Raw genomic sequence first — 16,889 nt, forward strand, 5'->3', positions numbered from 1 at the left:
TTCAAGGAACGTATGTCTCTAGTAACCTTAAAACACACACACACGGAAAAAACCCAGTGGCTCCATCTTTATGATGTGAGAACACAAAGATTAGAATATAAAGAAGAATCACTCACCATTTCCAGGAGATTTGGATGGTGTGTTCTTGGTTTAAATAATGTTTGATAGTGGTGATATTTTTTCTGCTTAGGATTTGTCTTTTTAAAATTTTTCCTTGGACTCTTAGGCTTGGCTTCTGAGAAATTTCTAACAGTTACTTGAACATGGTGACTTGGACTCTCATGAGTACTGTTAAGAAGAACCTGGTTTTCTGTCAGAACTTCTGCTTCAGTCTTGATGGGAGTTTCTAAGTGTGATGAAATATAAATACAAAAAAACAAACAAAATAGGTGAAACTTCCAAAGACAACAACAAAAAATCCCATAATAATCCCCATGGCCATAATATTGGCTATTTTATAACTTAAAACTATGTATGACTTAACAGGCATTTACGATGTGCTCCAATGTTTTTCAGGTTGGGAGCTATTAACTGCCAATAATTGAGGAGACCACCACAAAGAGCTACAGAAAGTAATCCCTATGAAGGAAATACCATATAAAAACTTGGATCTACACAAAGGAATGAAGAGTGCTGAAATGGTAAATATGTAAATAAATACAAAAGGCATTTTTTCTCGTTTGAATTTTTAAAAAAATTATTAACTATTTAAACCAAAAATAATAACTGTATGTGGGATTTATAACATCAGTTGAAATAAAACCTATAACAGTACAAAAAGAGAGAGAAAGAAAATATAAGTATATTGCTATAAGATTCTTAAACTATATGTGAAGTGGTAAAATATCACGTGAAGTTAGGCTATAATAAGTTAAATTTACATATTATACATCATACAGCAACTCCTAAAAAATTAAACAAATGGTATAAAACAAATAAATCATACTTTCATTTTTCTAAGAACACAAGATTAATCTAAAACAAAGCAGAAAAGAAGAAAAATGGAATAGCCAAACAAAAGAAGTAGTAAGATGTTAAAATTAAACCCAATCGTATCAATAATTACATTAAATGTAAATGGTCTAAACACCCCAATTAAAAGGGAGAGATGGTCAGAGGACTACTAAGAGCAAGAAGTCTATAAGAAACCAACTTTAAAATCACATGTTAAAGGGATGAAAAAAGATACCATGCAAACACTAACCATAAGAAAGCTGGAATGGCTATATCAACATCAGGCAAAGTAAACATCAGAACAGGGAATATTACCAGGGACAAAAAGAGATAGTTCATAATGATAAAGGCATTAATTTATCGAGCAGACAAAAACAATTAACACTTAATAACGGCTTCCATATATATGCCAATAAAAACTGACAAGAGGAATAAATAAGTTCACTATTACGGTTGTAAACTTGAACACTCCACTCTCAGTAGTTTAAGAACAATTAGAAAATGAGTAGGGATATACAGGACCTGGACAACACTACCAATCAACTCAAACCAAGAGAGAACACTCAACCCAATACACATTCTTTTCAAATTCACATACACACTCATGATGTGTTAGGCCATAAAACAAGTCTAAGTAAATTTTAAAAAACTAAAAACGTACACGGTATGTTCTCTAATCACAACAGAATTTTTTAAAAAACCCCAAATATTTGGAAACTAAATAACAGGCTTCTAAATAATTCATGGGTCAAAGAACAAATCACAAGAGAAATTAGAAAGTACTTTGAAATAAATAAAAATAAAAATACATCGAATTTATGGGGTGTAGCTAAAACAGCGCACAAAGGCAAATTTATAGGTCTAAATGCTTATATTGGAAATGAAAATACCAGGGAAAGTCATGGAAGCTTAACAGACATGTTCAAACTCCCTGCGGGACCGAGTTACTGGGCTGAGGGCTGGAGACCATGGTCTCAGGGGGCATCTAGCTCAACTGGCATAATATAGTTTATAAAGAAAATGTTCCACATCCTACTTTGGTGAGTAGCATCAGGATCTTAAAAGTTTGTGATATGTCTACTGATCCCACCCTATCTGGAGCAAGGGAGAATAAAGAAAATCAAAGACACAAGGGACAGATTAGTCCACAGGACTAATGGACCACAACTACCACCAGACTGAGCCCAGGACAACAAAATGGTGCCCAGCTACCACCACCAACAAACTGCTCTGACAGGGATTACAAGGGTCCTGGACAGAGCGGAAGAAAAAAGAAGCACAAAATTAAAATTCACACACACACACACACACACACACACACACAAAAAGACCAGACTTGCTGGTCTGAAAGAGACTAGAGAAACTCCATCCAAGAGTGTGGCCCCTAGACATCCTTTTAACTCAGTACTGAAGTCACTCCTGAAGTTCACCCTTCAGCCAAAGATTAGACAGGCCTACAGGGCAAATAATAACACACGTGAGAAACGTGCTTTGCGGTTCAATCATGTATACGAGACTAAATGGGCACACCAGCCCAAAAGCAAAGACAAGAAGGGAGGAAGGGGCAGGAAAACTGGACCAATGGAAACGGGAAACCCGGGGTGGAAAAGGAGAGCGTTGACACATCATGAGGCTGGCAACCAATGTCATAAAACAATTTGTGTATTAACTGTTTAATAAGAAACTAATTTGCTCTAAAGTACAATAATAATAATAAAAAAGAAATGAAGAAAAGCCTAAAATCAATCATCTAAGCCATCACTGTAAGAAACTAGAGAATGGAAAGTCAGGAAATAATAAAGAGTGGATATCAATAAATTAGACAAATAATAGAAAAAAATAAACAAGGACAGAAGTTGATCCCTTAAAGAGGATTATAAAACTAATAAGCAGGACTGGGCAAGAAAAAGTACCTATTAATAATATCAGGAATAAAATAGGGGATAAAACTACAGATATCACAAGGGAATATTCTGAATACCTTTAAGCGAATAAATTTGACAACTTAGATGACAAATTCTTTTGCAAGACGCAAATTACCAAAACTGACCCAAGAAGGAACTAGAAAATTTGGACAGTCCTATGGCTATTAAGGAAAACTTGGTGGTGTAGTGGTTAAGTGCTACGGCTCCTAACCAAAATGTCTGCAGTTTAAATCTACCAGGTGCTCCTTGGAAACTCTATGGGCCAGTTATACCGTGTCCTATAGGGTTGCTATGAGTCAGAATTGACTCGATGGCAACCGGTTTGGTTTTTTTTTTTTAACAGCTATTAAAAGGAACCCTGGTGGCACAACAGTTAAGCACTTGGCTGCTAACCAAAAGGCTGGCGGTTTAAACCCACCCAGCTGCTTTGTGGGAGAAAGACCTGGTGATCTGCTTCCATAAAGATTACAGCCAAGGAAACCCTATGAAGCAGTTCTACTCTGTTACATGGGGTTGCTATGAGTCAGAACAGACTTGAATGGCACCCAACAACAATAACACAGCCACCAAGGAAATTTAAATAATTAAAAACCTTCCCCAAAAGAAAATGTCAGGTCTAGATGGCATCACTATTGAATTCTACAAACATATAAAGAAAAAAAATGGTAGCAATCCTAAACAAACCCTTAAAAAAAAAAGAGGAGGAAACGATACACTTTATACCAAATCCAGATAAAGCCATTATAAGAAAAGAAAATCACAGAATTTCCTTCATGAACAGAGATGCAAAAATCCTTAATAAAATATTGGCAAATCAAATTCAGCAATTTGAATTGTGTCCCCCAAAATGTTATGTTAAAGTCACAAACCCTGTACCCGGACTTATTTGGAAACAGAGGTTGTTATGTTAACACGGTCATATGGGAGTCTCTTCTGAGTGGTGCTGTCAAAAAAAGAGTAAACAGACACAGACAGACAGAGGGAGGCAGAGGCATCTCTAAGCCCAGAAATGCCAAGAATGGCCAGCAGCTACTAGAAGCTAAAAGAGACAAGGATCTTCCCCTAGACGTGACAGAGAGAGAGCCTACCCCTATCGATGCCCTGAATTCAAACTTCTAGTCTTCAGAATTGAGAGAAAATAAATTTCTGTTCTTTAAAGTCATCCATTTGTGGTATTTTTTCTGATGGAACCACTAGGTAAGTAAGTAAGACAATTGCCAAGTAGATTTTATCCCAGAAATATAAAGTTGGTTTGCCATTTAAAAATCAATGTATTTCACCATATTAACAGAATAAGACAAACCAAATGATCTGTTGAAAAGTCATAAGTTTTGAGATAGGAATCTCACCCCCTCCCCCAATGGTTATTATACATATTTGATTACCATAAATTACAGGCTGATGTGATATAAAGATGTATCGGGAGCCTCAAATTGCTGAGAGACCAGGTTCAATTACACAGACAAGACTGTGGCAGTTTAATCACAGCCCTCAAAACTTTCAACACTTACACTCAGGACTGGATGTAGAAATTACATTTGAAAGGGCATGGCGAAGTGGCTAAGGGCTGGGCTGCTAACCAAAGGGTCGGGAGTTAGAATGGACCAGCTACTCCTTGGAAGTCCTATGGTGCAGTTCTACTCTGTCCTATAGGATGGCTATGAGTCGGAATCAACTCGACAGCAATGGGTTTTGTTTGGTTTTATAGGTAATGTTAGAAGCACAGACTCTGATGAAAGATTGTTAGGTTTAAGTCTCAGTCCCATCAATTACTAAGTGTGTGATCTTCAGGCAAGCTACTTGCGTCTGCCTAAATTTCTATAAAACGAGGATAAATACTGTATCTACTTCATGAGGCTGTTGTGATAATTAAAACAGTGCCTGCCACAAAGTGAGCACTATCTAAGTGCCTGCTATGATACAGTGATGACGTGCCCTCAAAATGACGGGGAAAAGAAAAAGAAGAAAGAGACAAGGACTGAAGCTAAGAATTCCCCAAGTGAACCGTAGAGTTCAAAACTATGGGGATAATAATTAAAGGCAAAAAGAAAAACCAGGGCACTAAAAACCAAAATAACCCAGTCCACTGCTGTCGAGTCAATTCTGACTCATACCGACCCTATTATTCCCTTCCCCATCAAGTCCTGATTATCCACGTTCGATCCAGGCACACAGAAACCAAATGAATCAGAGCTTATGCTGTCAATTTTCTGATAAGGAATGAGGAACTGGGATGGCTTATATTTTTTTTTCTTGGAGTTTTACATTTCTCAGTTTACTACCATATTTTAATCTAATCTTCGTCAATTCAAATAAATTTTTAAATGTTCTCTTTTGGTTCATTCAAATCTTCATCACACTTGTGGTCTTTTGAAACAGTTTTCAATCTGGAGATCTCCCAGTTATAGCCAGACCAGTTTGTAAAGAAACATTTTAATAATTTTGGAGTTGTAAAACTGTACTCAAGTTCTAATATGGTATAAAAAATGCTAACATGCAAAATTCATGACATATCAAAGCAGCCCATGTGAAAATACTACTCATTAAATTTTTCTTTCCTATGTATGTGTCAATGATTCTTTCAGCTCCAGAACTAAGCAAAACCTCTGGCGGACCCTTTCCTTGTCTAAAACTTCCTCTGGAAAAGCACTACCGTTTTAAGACCCTCTTTATACATACTTTGGACATATTACCAGGAGGGATCAGCCCCTGGAGAAGGACATCACACGTGGTAAACACAGGTCAGTGAAAAAGAGGAAGACCCTCAATGAGACAGACTGACACAGTGGCTGCGACAATGGGCTCAAGCATAACGATTGTGAGGATAGTGTAGGACCGGGCAGTGTTTTGTTCTGTTGTACAAAGGGTCGCTATGAGTTGGAACCAAATGGATGGCCCCTAACAATAAGAACAACAATACACTTTTAGGATACCTGGTGATGCAGTGGTTAAGAGCTTGGCTGCTAACCAACAGGTCAGCAGTTCAAATCCATCAGTTGCTCTCTGGAAAGCCTATGGAGCAGTTCTACCCTGCCCTACAGGGTCACTATAAGTTGGCATCAACTCGATGGCAATTTTTTTTTTTTTTAAAATATACTTTCATGTTGAGACAGAAATTAACTATGAAGACACAGTAGTTAAAATCTGTTAGAAAGAATCAGACTACTCATCTCCATTTAGGGTCTACTTAACCATGCAGTCTTCTAGGTGCTATTTCATGGATCAGAGAAGGCCCACTTTGTTTCCTTGGTTTCATTTCCAAGCTTCCATATGTCAATATTCCCTCCTATAGCCCAAAATTAACACTGAAAGCTAGAAATTTGCTACATAATTCTTAAGACTTATGAATGTGAAGCAAGGGCTTCCCTCCTTACAGCAAGGCATCTTAAGCAGTATGTCAAAAATATACTCATACAAAATCAAATATCTTCTTGTAGTTAATATTCTCTTATCTGTAAGAAAATATAAGACTATTCATTACTGTGCAGAAAGAATGAACATGCCACAGAGAAAGACTATAAAGGAAAGCAATGTACTTGGGTTCTTTAGACTTTTAAGTTCTTAAACCTAGGTTTTACATACGGTCTACAACATACTAGCTTTGCAAACTTATCCTCTTTAAGCTTAAGGTTCTACAAAACAAAGGAGTGTGACCTCAAAGATCCTTTCCAGTTTTCTTTATACTTAAAAATGATGAGAGTCTCAAAATGAAGATGTAGGTATAAAAAGTTACTGAAGACTTCATTTTGAGAGAGAAGAAAATTTAGTACCACCTGCTTTTATGGGATTCAGTAGTCTAGCAATAGCTTTCTTTCTTATCAGCTGGTATAAGTACAGCTGATAAAAAGGGAATTTAATGTGTTTAAAGAATAAATTCACTTTCATATCAGTATATTAGAAACAAGAATGAGAAATAAATACTTTTTCTTAAAATAAAAAATAAATTTAAAACAGGGCAGGCAACCATCTGTTAAAGAACGCTCTGATAAAGACAAAGTCGTTTATATTTCAAAATTCAAGTAGCTTTTAACAAGCTAGTAGTAAGCCGTGGCACATAAAAAAAAAATCCCCATGTTACCAAACCCCCCAAAAAACCAACCCATTGCCATCAAGTCGAATTCTAACTCATGGCAACCCTACGCTGCTGATAGCTTTAAACATTTTTCACATTAAAGCCCAATTCTTCCTTAGTCAGCATGCCCCAATTGCACAAACATTATCTCTAGTCAACACTAAAAGTGCTGTCATTTTCATCCAATTACATTCAAATCTTCCCTTCACTCTATACAAATACTTTTAAACTCTGTATTTTTACTCTCTTTACAGCTCCTGGAAGCCCTGGTGGTGTAGTGGTTAAGAGCTAAGGCTGCTAATCAGAGGTTGGCAGTTCGAATTCACCAGGCACTCCTTGGAAACCCTATGGGGCAGTTCTACTCTGTCCTATAGGGTTGCCATGAGTTAGAATCAACTCAGTGGCAATGGGTTTCCTATTTTAATTATGCTTCTTGTCCTAAGATACAGACACATGAATTCTCCCACAGTTGGTCAAGCCTAAATAAAATTACCATGCAGAGCCAGATTTCTGCAATAGGGGGTTAAAGGCTTATTCGCTAAGCACATGCTGGATTACTAATAATGCATTCTAATGTCATTTACCCCATAAGAACCCTGGATTAAGAGCTGCCATGCTGCATCAGATCAGTAGCCTACTTAGGGTTCTTTCTGGTGTCCCTAAAAGAGATTAAGCTGCTTTATCCTAACAGCACATTTTAAAATAAAGCCCCACACATTATCATCTGTGACATTATCTTTAAAGGTTAAGACAGGTACACTGCGCATTGCGGAATTCTCAGAAAGACTCCTGAAAGGATTCTATTTTGTCCAATCTTTAAAACACACAGGCTAACACAACCACAAGAATAGGGCTGTATGTTCTCCAAATGAGATAATTTATGTAAATGTGTTCTATAAACAGCAATGCATGATATACATTTAAGAAACTCTATCATCATTTTTGTCATAAACAACCTTGCTTTATCTACCAAAGGTGCTAAACATGTCAAGACAAAGGTTTCTTAGAAGAAATTAACTTTCTTTGCTATATCTTTTAGTATTTTCTTTCTTTCAGCCCATTAGTGGATATTCTCAATTCTTCCTAGTCTTTTATGTATCTTGTAATTATTTTTGCCTTTTTCTCCCAGAGTAGCAACAAATTTCCAAATTTCTCCAGCTTTCCTTTATCTCACATTAACTTTACTTCTGTACCAAATGAAAAAGGAATGTGAAAATCAAAGATTGTGCATCCTGGGTGCTAATTATACACAGTATGCCACAAAGGTAAAAAGTAGCAAAACAAAACTGTAACAGCCTAAGCCATGCCTTACCTTCAGGCTCACTCTCCGACCCTGATAGGCTACCATAGCTGTTCATTAGTGAGCACAGAGCTGGGGTCACTTCCTTGGGTATAACAGTACTGAGTGGTTTGTCTTCCTTATCAGACTCTGCAATAGATCAGAAAAACATCTAAGATGAAAGCAGTGTAACCAAAATGATCTATTACCATAAAAAGAAAGCTGACAGCCCCGACCCCACTTGTTACTTAGTGAAAAGAAAGTAATTTCTGCCCATTTCCTTAACGGTCCCAAAAAACTAATTCCAGGAGACCTAAAAAATTTACCCTTGGTCTAAATCTTCAAGATCAGAGAAACTATTGCCCCAAGAGGAGAGCAGGCAAATGGAAGCTATACACAGCTCAGTTACTTATCATGCTTCACAGGTTATGGAACCTGGGCCTTCTCTTAATTAACTTAATTACACAGTCTTTGCTACTCATTTACATGTAGCACGAAGGTCAGAAACTTACTTAACCTCATGGGATTAGGGTCACTGACTCTGAATAGACTTAACGATAAATATAAAAACCTCCAAACTTTTTGTTGTTTTTTTTTTTTTTTATAGATTTTTTTAGGCTTAGTCAAAGAGTTATACTGAAATGAGTCTGCTCAGCATTTTTATTATTGAGAACTTCTCAGAGCTTAAGTAAACAAGCCAAGCATGAGAATTTAGCAGGTAGTATTAAAGGGCCTGCCAAAGGTAAAGTGTCTGATCAGAGCCTAGCACGCCTCGCTGTAGCCCCAGGACACCACCAATTACATTTATTTTTGGCAGCTCTAAAAATGTATTAAATCTATCTAGACAACCAGTAAAACTGCCTGACTGAAGAATGAGAACAATAAGTAACTTGTCTATCATAATGAACCAACTCAACCCACAACCAATATGAAATGTTTCAAGACTAAGCACTTAATGCTCACCAAGTCAGTCTAGGGGAAACCAAAACACATCAGTGGAAAATCGCAGTATATTTTTATGTGAATGCTGAATTACTGCCTTCTGGTGGATAAAGTGGAAACCCTGGCGGCATAGTGGTTAAGAGCTATCTATGGCTGCTAACCAAAAGGCCAGCAGTTCGAATCCACCAGGTGCTCCTTGGAAACTTTATGGGAAAGTTCTACTCTGTCCTATAGGGTTGCTCTGAGTTGGAATCGACAGAGGCAGGTTTGGTTTTATAGTTATCTTACCTGAAGTAAAAGTTACTCAGATTTTCTGAAGCTTGGTTTCATTCTTGTAATTAATAGTGAAAATGGTATCTCATAAAGATTAAATGAGATCATGTTTCTAAAGAGCATGATATTCAGCTGTTACTTTACTTTTTGGTGTCATTCTCTTTGGGTCTTGGAAGGAATACAACAGTTTGGCCTATGATCATTCTAACAGTGGGATGAATAATCTACATACTAATTTTATGGAAGATTCCTCTTCAAGGAGTGGCTGGTGGATTCGAACTGCCAACCTTTTGATGAGCAGCCATACCTTTTAATCACTGTGCCGCCAGAGCTCTGATTATAAAACAGGGGGGTCCAAATTTAAATCCTGGTATTATTCCATCATCCAATTCTTAAACAGTGGACTACAATGCCTCCTACATACATAAAGTTCTCCTACTAAAATGATGCCACCCTATCAAAATGTCTCCACGGTCAATGCTAATATGCAAATAACATCTTCCTCCAGCTATAGCTCCGCTTCTGTTCCCTTTTACTGCAAAACTGGAAACAGCTATCTCTGCTGTCCGCACCACTTCAGAATTTACTTCAGTTTTTCAGACCCATCACACCAGTAAAACTTTTTTTCCCAGGTTCACTTGAGTTTTCCATGTTGCCAAATCTGGAGATCATTTCTTGGTCCTCATCTTACTTAGTAACAGCATCTGGCAGCAATCATGTTCTACTTTTTGAAACAATTTCTTCACTTGGCTTCCAGAACCCCTTCACTTGGCTCTCCTTCTGCAGTCTTCCTATTGAATTCTCACTGACCAACTTCCAAAATGCTGGTGTGCCCCAGGGTCCAATTCTCAGAGACATCTTCTTGTTATACCTTCCCTTTCCTAGACGATCTCGTGTCATCTCAAATATTAGAATACTGTCTATATGCTGATGAATCACAAATTTTCATCTTCAGCCTTCAGTCTTCCCCTCAACTTCATAATACTCTACCCCACTGCCTGTTCAACATGTCTACTCAGATGCTAAACAGGCATTGCAAACACGTCATGTTCAAAAACAAACACTTGACTTCTACTCCAAACATGCCCTCCAGTATTTTCTATCTCAATCAGTGGCAACTCTTTCTTCCTAATGGTTAGGCAAAAAACATAGCAATCCTTGACTCTTCTCTTCCTCTCACATATTCAACCTATAAACAAATGCTGTCAGGGCTATTTTGAAAATATATCTAGAATGGTATTACTTCTCATTACTCCCACTAGGAAAACCCTAGTATAATCCACCGACATCTCTTGCCTGGACAATTCCAAGAGCCTTCTAAAAGGTCTCCCTAATATGACCCTATCCACCCCTCCCTACTACCTAATCTCAACCTAAACACGTAAATCAGATCACTTCAGCACTGTGCTCAACCTCAGAGTAAAATGCCAAGCACTTTCCTGACCTACAAGGCCGTTTCTGATCTGGCCCTCTGTTTATCTCATCTAAAATCCTACCACTTCTTTCTTGCTCACTCCATTACATCTCTGCTGTTTCCTGAATACATGTTTGCACCTGCTACTCCTTTTACCTGGAAGGCTGTCCCCTTGGGCATCAGCTCCCTCACTTCATTCCAATTTCTGCTTAAATGTCACCTTATCAGAAAGGCCTTCACTGATCACCCTATATAAAGTAGCACACCCCTTTCTCTGACCTTCATTCTCTACTCCTTTACCCAGCTTTACTCGTCTCCATTACACTTATATCAACCCAACATACTATGCATTTGTGTACCGTTTATCTCCCCCAATCAGAATGTAAGCTACAGGAGAGAAGAGGGTTTGCTTTGTTCATTGCTGCATCCTCAGAGCCTAGAACATCACTTAGCACATCATACCCACATATCTGAAGAACAAAATGTTGCATGAATGAGTAAAGACAAGTTCAAAGAGGTTAACTGACACAGAGTCACTGAGCAAGTAAGAGAAAGAATCAGGATGGAAACCTAATTCTGTCTGGATCTAAAGGTCGTTCTTTCTCTTTTAAAAATGATTCCATTTCTACTAAAAAGTCATATATATGCATGTAAGAAAGTACTGAAAAGATATATATACCATAATATGAGCAGTGGCTGTCTCTGTAAATTAAGAAAATAGGTTGTTTTTTATTTTATGCTTTTCAGTTTTCCTTCACATTTTCTGTATTGCTTTTATAATCAGAAAATATTAGGGGGAAGAAAACAAACAAACAAAAATGTAGGGAAATAAATCCTGGAGGACACTGCTCCTCACAACTCAAAACTCGAACGGTGAGGCTTTAACAGGCTTACATGTTGGCCCTTTTCCTCTTGCTTTTTTTAAACTTTATATTTTGAACTAATTTTAGACTTGCAGAAGTGTTACAAAAATAGTACAAAGAATTTACATTTACCCTTCACCTAGCTCCCCCTAATGTCAAACTCTTATAATCATGGTGCATTTATCACAACTAAGCAACTAACACTGCCGTATGCACACCTATGTTCATCACAGCACTACTCACAATAGCAAAAAGATGGAAACCACCAAAGTGCCCCTCAACAGAAGAATGAGTAACGAAAACGTGGTACATATATAAAACGGACTACTACTCAGCAATAAGGAAAAACGAGTTCCCACAACATCGTGGAACACGGATGAACCTGGAAGACATTATGTTGAGTGAAATAACCAAAAAAAAAAAAAAAAAAACCAGTAGCCATCGAGTTGATTCTGACTCATCGAAATAAGTCAATCACAAAAAAACAAATACTGTACGTTCTCACTTTTATGAAATGACATAAAAAAGTAAATATACAGAAACTAATGTTCATTGTGGTTACCAGGGAGCAGAATGTAGGTGGAGCAAGAGGGGTTCACTCTCTACAATAGTCAACACTTGTTACTTTTGGTAACGGGAAAGGTAATGAGGGTGAAGAGTACACAGCTTGATGAAGGTAAACAACATCAATAAAAAATACACAAGAAAAAAAAGGATCTGTTGGTAACTGCTATGGCATATATAATTTTGAAACAACAGCAAAAACAACCAAAAAAATATATGCGCAGGTATATATGTTTGTGTGCAGGCATATATGAGTATAAAGGAACCCTGGTGGTACAGCGGTTAAGTGTTCACCTGTTAACTGAAAGGTTGGTGGTTCAAACCCACCAGCCGCTCCATGGCAGAAAGATGTGACAGTCTGCTTCTGTAAAGATTATAGCCTTGGAAATCTTATGGGGCAGTTTTTCTCTGTCCTGTATGGTTGCTATGATTTGGCATCAACTTGACGGCAACTGGATGGTAGCACAACAGTTAAGCACTTGGCTGCTAACTGAAAGGCTGGCTGTTCGAACCCACTCAGAGGTTCTGTGGGAGAAAGATCTAGTGATCTGCTCCCATAAAGATTACAGCCTAGAAAACCCCATAGGGCAGTTCTACTTTGTCACATGGGGTTACTATAAGTCAAAAATCGCCTCGACGGCACTCAACAACAACATGGGTTTTGGAGAAGAATGCTACAGAGATGTGCCCTTCCCATCACATCATATCAGGGTGTCCATGAAATCAACATGACTTATTGCTAATGTTAACCTTGATCACGTGGGGTCTGCCTGGCTTCTCCACTACAGAGTTACTATCTTTCTCTTGCATCATTCCATTCCTTGAAATTAGGCCAGCCCAAACTCAAAAGGAGGGGAAGTAAGCTCTACCTTCTGTAGGAAGGGATATTAAAGAATTTTGGACATATGTTAAAACCACTACCCATAAACCCATTGCTGCCGAGTCAATTTTAACTCATAGCGACCCTACAGAACACAGTAGAACTGCTCTGTAAGGTTCCGAGGAGCACCTGGTGGCCTCGAACTGCTGAGCTTTTGGTCAGCAGCTGTAGCTCTTAACCACTACGCCACCAGGGTTTCCAAAACCACTACAGTTATTAATAAATATTTTGAAGTGATGCAAATGTCCTGTTTTACCCTAAAGTTTTGCCACTAATTTTAGCATTCATCAGCAAATCAGTGGATTTCGCCTGAAATAATGCAATGTTCTAGCAGTGATTTGCTATTTCCTTCATTTCTTCCACATTTATTCCTTGGAATTTTTCTGTAAGATTTGTCCTCCCTCAGATTTATTCATTCTTTTATATAAGTATAAATCAAAACCAAACCAGTTGCTCTAAAGTCGATTCCGACTTACATCAACTCTGTAGGACAGAGTCATGCTGCCCCACAGGCTCTCCAAGGAGCAGCTGGTGGATTCACATTGCCGACCTTTTGGTTAGCAGCTGAGCTCTTAACCACTGTGTCACCACGGCTCTGTATCAGTAGAGACTCATAAATATTTATTTTGTTCTTTGGTTATAATTTATTATTCTTTATTTTGTTGCTCAAATTGTTCCAGCTTTGGCCATTGGTAGCTCTTTCAAGTTGGCCCCTATCAGAAGGATAATGTTCATGTATTTATGTTTTTTAGCATTTTCTTACTTTCTGGCACTATATGATGCTCTAGGCTCACCTTTTATTTTCCCACCCAGTCCTGGAATCAGCCATTTCTTCCAGAGGCCATAGTGCCTTTTATTGGAGAATGGTATTTAGAAACCAAGATCTGGGCACTAGATGTGCTCATTGTTTGGGGTGTCACAAAGCTCGTTTTTAAAATCACTACACTAGACTGAAAGAGCCCTGGTGGCACAGTGGTTAAACACTTGGTTGCTAACTGAAAGGTCGGCGATTCGAGCCCATCAGTCACTCCACGGGAGAAAGGTGTAGCAGTCTGCACCCATAAAGATTTAGGGAAGCCCTGGTGGTTCAGTGGTTAAGCGCTCAGCTATTAACCAAAAGGTTGGCGGTTCAAACAACCAGCTGCTCTGTAGGAGAAAGATGTGGCAGTCTGCTTCTGTAAAGATTACAGCCTTGGAAACCCTATGGGCCTGTCCTATTGGGCTGCTATGAGCTGAAACTGACTTGACGACAATGGGTATACTAGACTGCCTCCCCAAAAGGTGTAGTTGGGAGCTCACACAATGAACAACTCTTCCTTCCCTACCACATGTAATAACAATTTAAAGAGGGGTATCTTCCTTTTGGCACTGTCAAAACGTCCTCTTCAGTGACTTTTCATCTCAAGAGAGAGCTGTTCTCAAAGGCACTGGATCTATCCAGCAGTTCTAACACAGGCATTTGTAGCAGCTATCCTGGAAAGACTATGTATGCTAAAGGCACTGCACTGGCTGACAAAATAACACTCAGGAAATTTTACTTTTTTTTAAAATAAAAGCAGCTAAACCATCTCTCTATACTAAAAATGCCAGTATAAAAATAGCAGCAATGAAGATGGTAAAACCAATCTTAAAATGATTATATAAATGAGTATAAAACATCAGCCCAAATAACTCCTCTTACTGTTAAAACATTGTTGACGCTGTCCCAGGGTAACTCTCAACCTCTCTGGTACATGCCCACCAAGTTCCCCAAAACAAAAAAATACAATATTCTAAAAATTATCACTAGATTGTGAGTTTCCTGAAGGCAGGGACAGGCTGTGTATCTACTCTGAATTCCCAACACTTCTCTGAATTATAGTGCTGGGGGAGGAAAATACAAAACCTCAATAAATTACTACTGAAATGAAAATAGCAAAACAAAAACAAAAACACCGTCTGAATGTCTTGTCCAACTCTAGTCACCAGTGGTAAAAGCCTTCCATGGGCTTCTTTCTATAACTTATCTTTAGTTTCCCTGAAACCCCCAGCATAACTATATCTAAATTACATCAAATGACTAACAGACTGAATTCTTTTTGTTTTGTGCGTGCTGAGACACCTCAGTCACAGATGTTCAAAGCCACATTACTGACCAGCCTAGAGCATCATATAATGCAAGAAAGTAAGCAGCTAGAAAGTTGCTTTCTTGCTAGCTCACACTCGTTTAAGACTACAACCTAGGAAAGCCGTAATACATGTTGTATATTTATTTAAACAAAAGCAACAAAATATACTGGGTCCTAACTAATGAGATATCAAAGAGAGATGTGGGTCAGGGGAGATTTAAGTAGGTAACAGGTTAGCAGAATATATATACAAGGAAATAGAAAACAGGACCAGTACGGCAATCTACAAGTCATACTCAAACTGATAAACTGGAAGACTCTAAATTACAGGCTTCTCCTTTGAAACAGCATCAATTCCCAGTTCAACTCACCTGCACGATCATCAAGAGTGCACAAACCACAAACTATAATAAGGAATGTGATCAAGCAAGCATGATCCAAAGTTATAAAGATTCTCCAGAACAGCTGTCTTGTCTAAAATGTGAGTGCTGATGTCTGGGTTATAATCTGTTCCGAGCCAGGAAAAAGCAAAAAATAGAAATAACTGGGAGATTTCCACTCTTAAAATGAATTTAATGCTGACAATTGTTAACTGCCAAGTGAAAGCAGAGGGCAAGTCATCACGGCACTGCCCCACTACTGACCAGTATTTTGATACCAATAATAAGCAAAATAACTCCATCTTAAAGTCACTGACTCTGGCCCACGGTGAGGGAAGCTGCTTCAAATAAGCAGGAGACTGATATGCTGGGGAGTAGAGCTGCTGGGAATATTTGTGGGTGTATGAAAAATGGCACATATGTTTTCTGTACCTATATTTTGAGTAAAAAGGTGAAGAAACAATGCTTTAAAACACTGACTTGGAAAAGTCAAAGTCCAGTGAAAATCTTCGGAAAGGATAACGTGAATTTAAATAGCTTTCCTCTGAAATTAAGATACCATAATTTGATCACTGATTGGTATTTTGATTTCCTTGGAAAGCAATACTATAAAAATTTCCTTTATAAATTTATAGCTTACAAGTATGATTTTTTTTATTCAAGACCTATGCTACCGTTTTGACCCTGACTACCGGTAAGGGTTTAAACATTTAAACCAAAACAAAATTATTTGAGATCTCTCATTCAGTTGCTTCTGGGAATCTGACTGAATGCTTTCCACCAACGAGGATGAAAGACATCTACTACTGTTTCTCATGTCTTAAGTGTCTGTTGAGCTGTAGATACAGACACATATTGAAGCAAGATATAATTATCTTCTATTTGGTGTTTCACTCAATTGACACAGATACTAAAAATATTTCTTGAACAGGAGAAGACAGAATTAACCATGTACCAAAGCTAATTTAACAAAAAGAAAACAATAAAGACCACCCAACATTACAATGTCCTTCAAGTGTTCATTTACAGAACTGCATAAAGAACCATATAATCTTTAAACTAACTATTTACAGAGATTATAACAGTAGTTTCTACATATGAGTTTCAAGTATTTTAATGAAATGGAAGTTTATATTTGGGTGTAGAAGGAATTTTATCACCATGGTCACATATTGTAAATCTCAACAAGTATGTGGGCTCCCTCTAAAATTTCTTGGGAGAAAAAAACCAGTGTC

At 37.9% G+C, this 16,889-nt stretch overlaps 1 protein-coding gene across 1 annotated transcript in view; it reads right to left on the reverse strand.

The window, feature by feature from the left end:
• Window positions 1-16,889, reverse strand: part of NUFIP1 (nuclear FMR1 interacting protein 1) — a 47,400-nt gene that overhangs the window by 4,258 nt on the left and 26,253 nt on the right. Inside the window, exons 8-9 of the mRNA XM_003412664.4 lie at window positions 8,264-8,380; window positions 117-346 (exon numbers count right to left, since the gene is read on the reverse strand). Coding sequence (XP_003412712.1) covers window positions 117-346; window positions 8,264-8,380 — 347 coding nt within the window. The remainder of the gene's footprint in view (window positions 1-116; window positions 347-8,263; window positions 8,381-16,889) is intronic.

The sequence above is a fragment of the Loxodonta africana genome, chromosome 17 (genome assembly GCF_030014295.1).
Source record: "Loxodonta africana isolate mLoxAfr1 chromosome 17, mLoxAfr1.hap2, whole genome shotgun sequence".
NCBI lineage: Eukaryota > Metazoa > Chordata > Mammalia > Proboscidea > Elephantidae > Loxodonta > Loxodonta africana.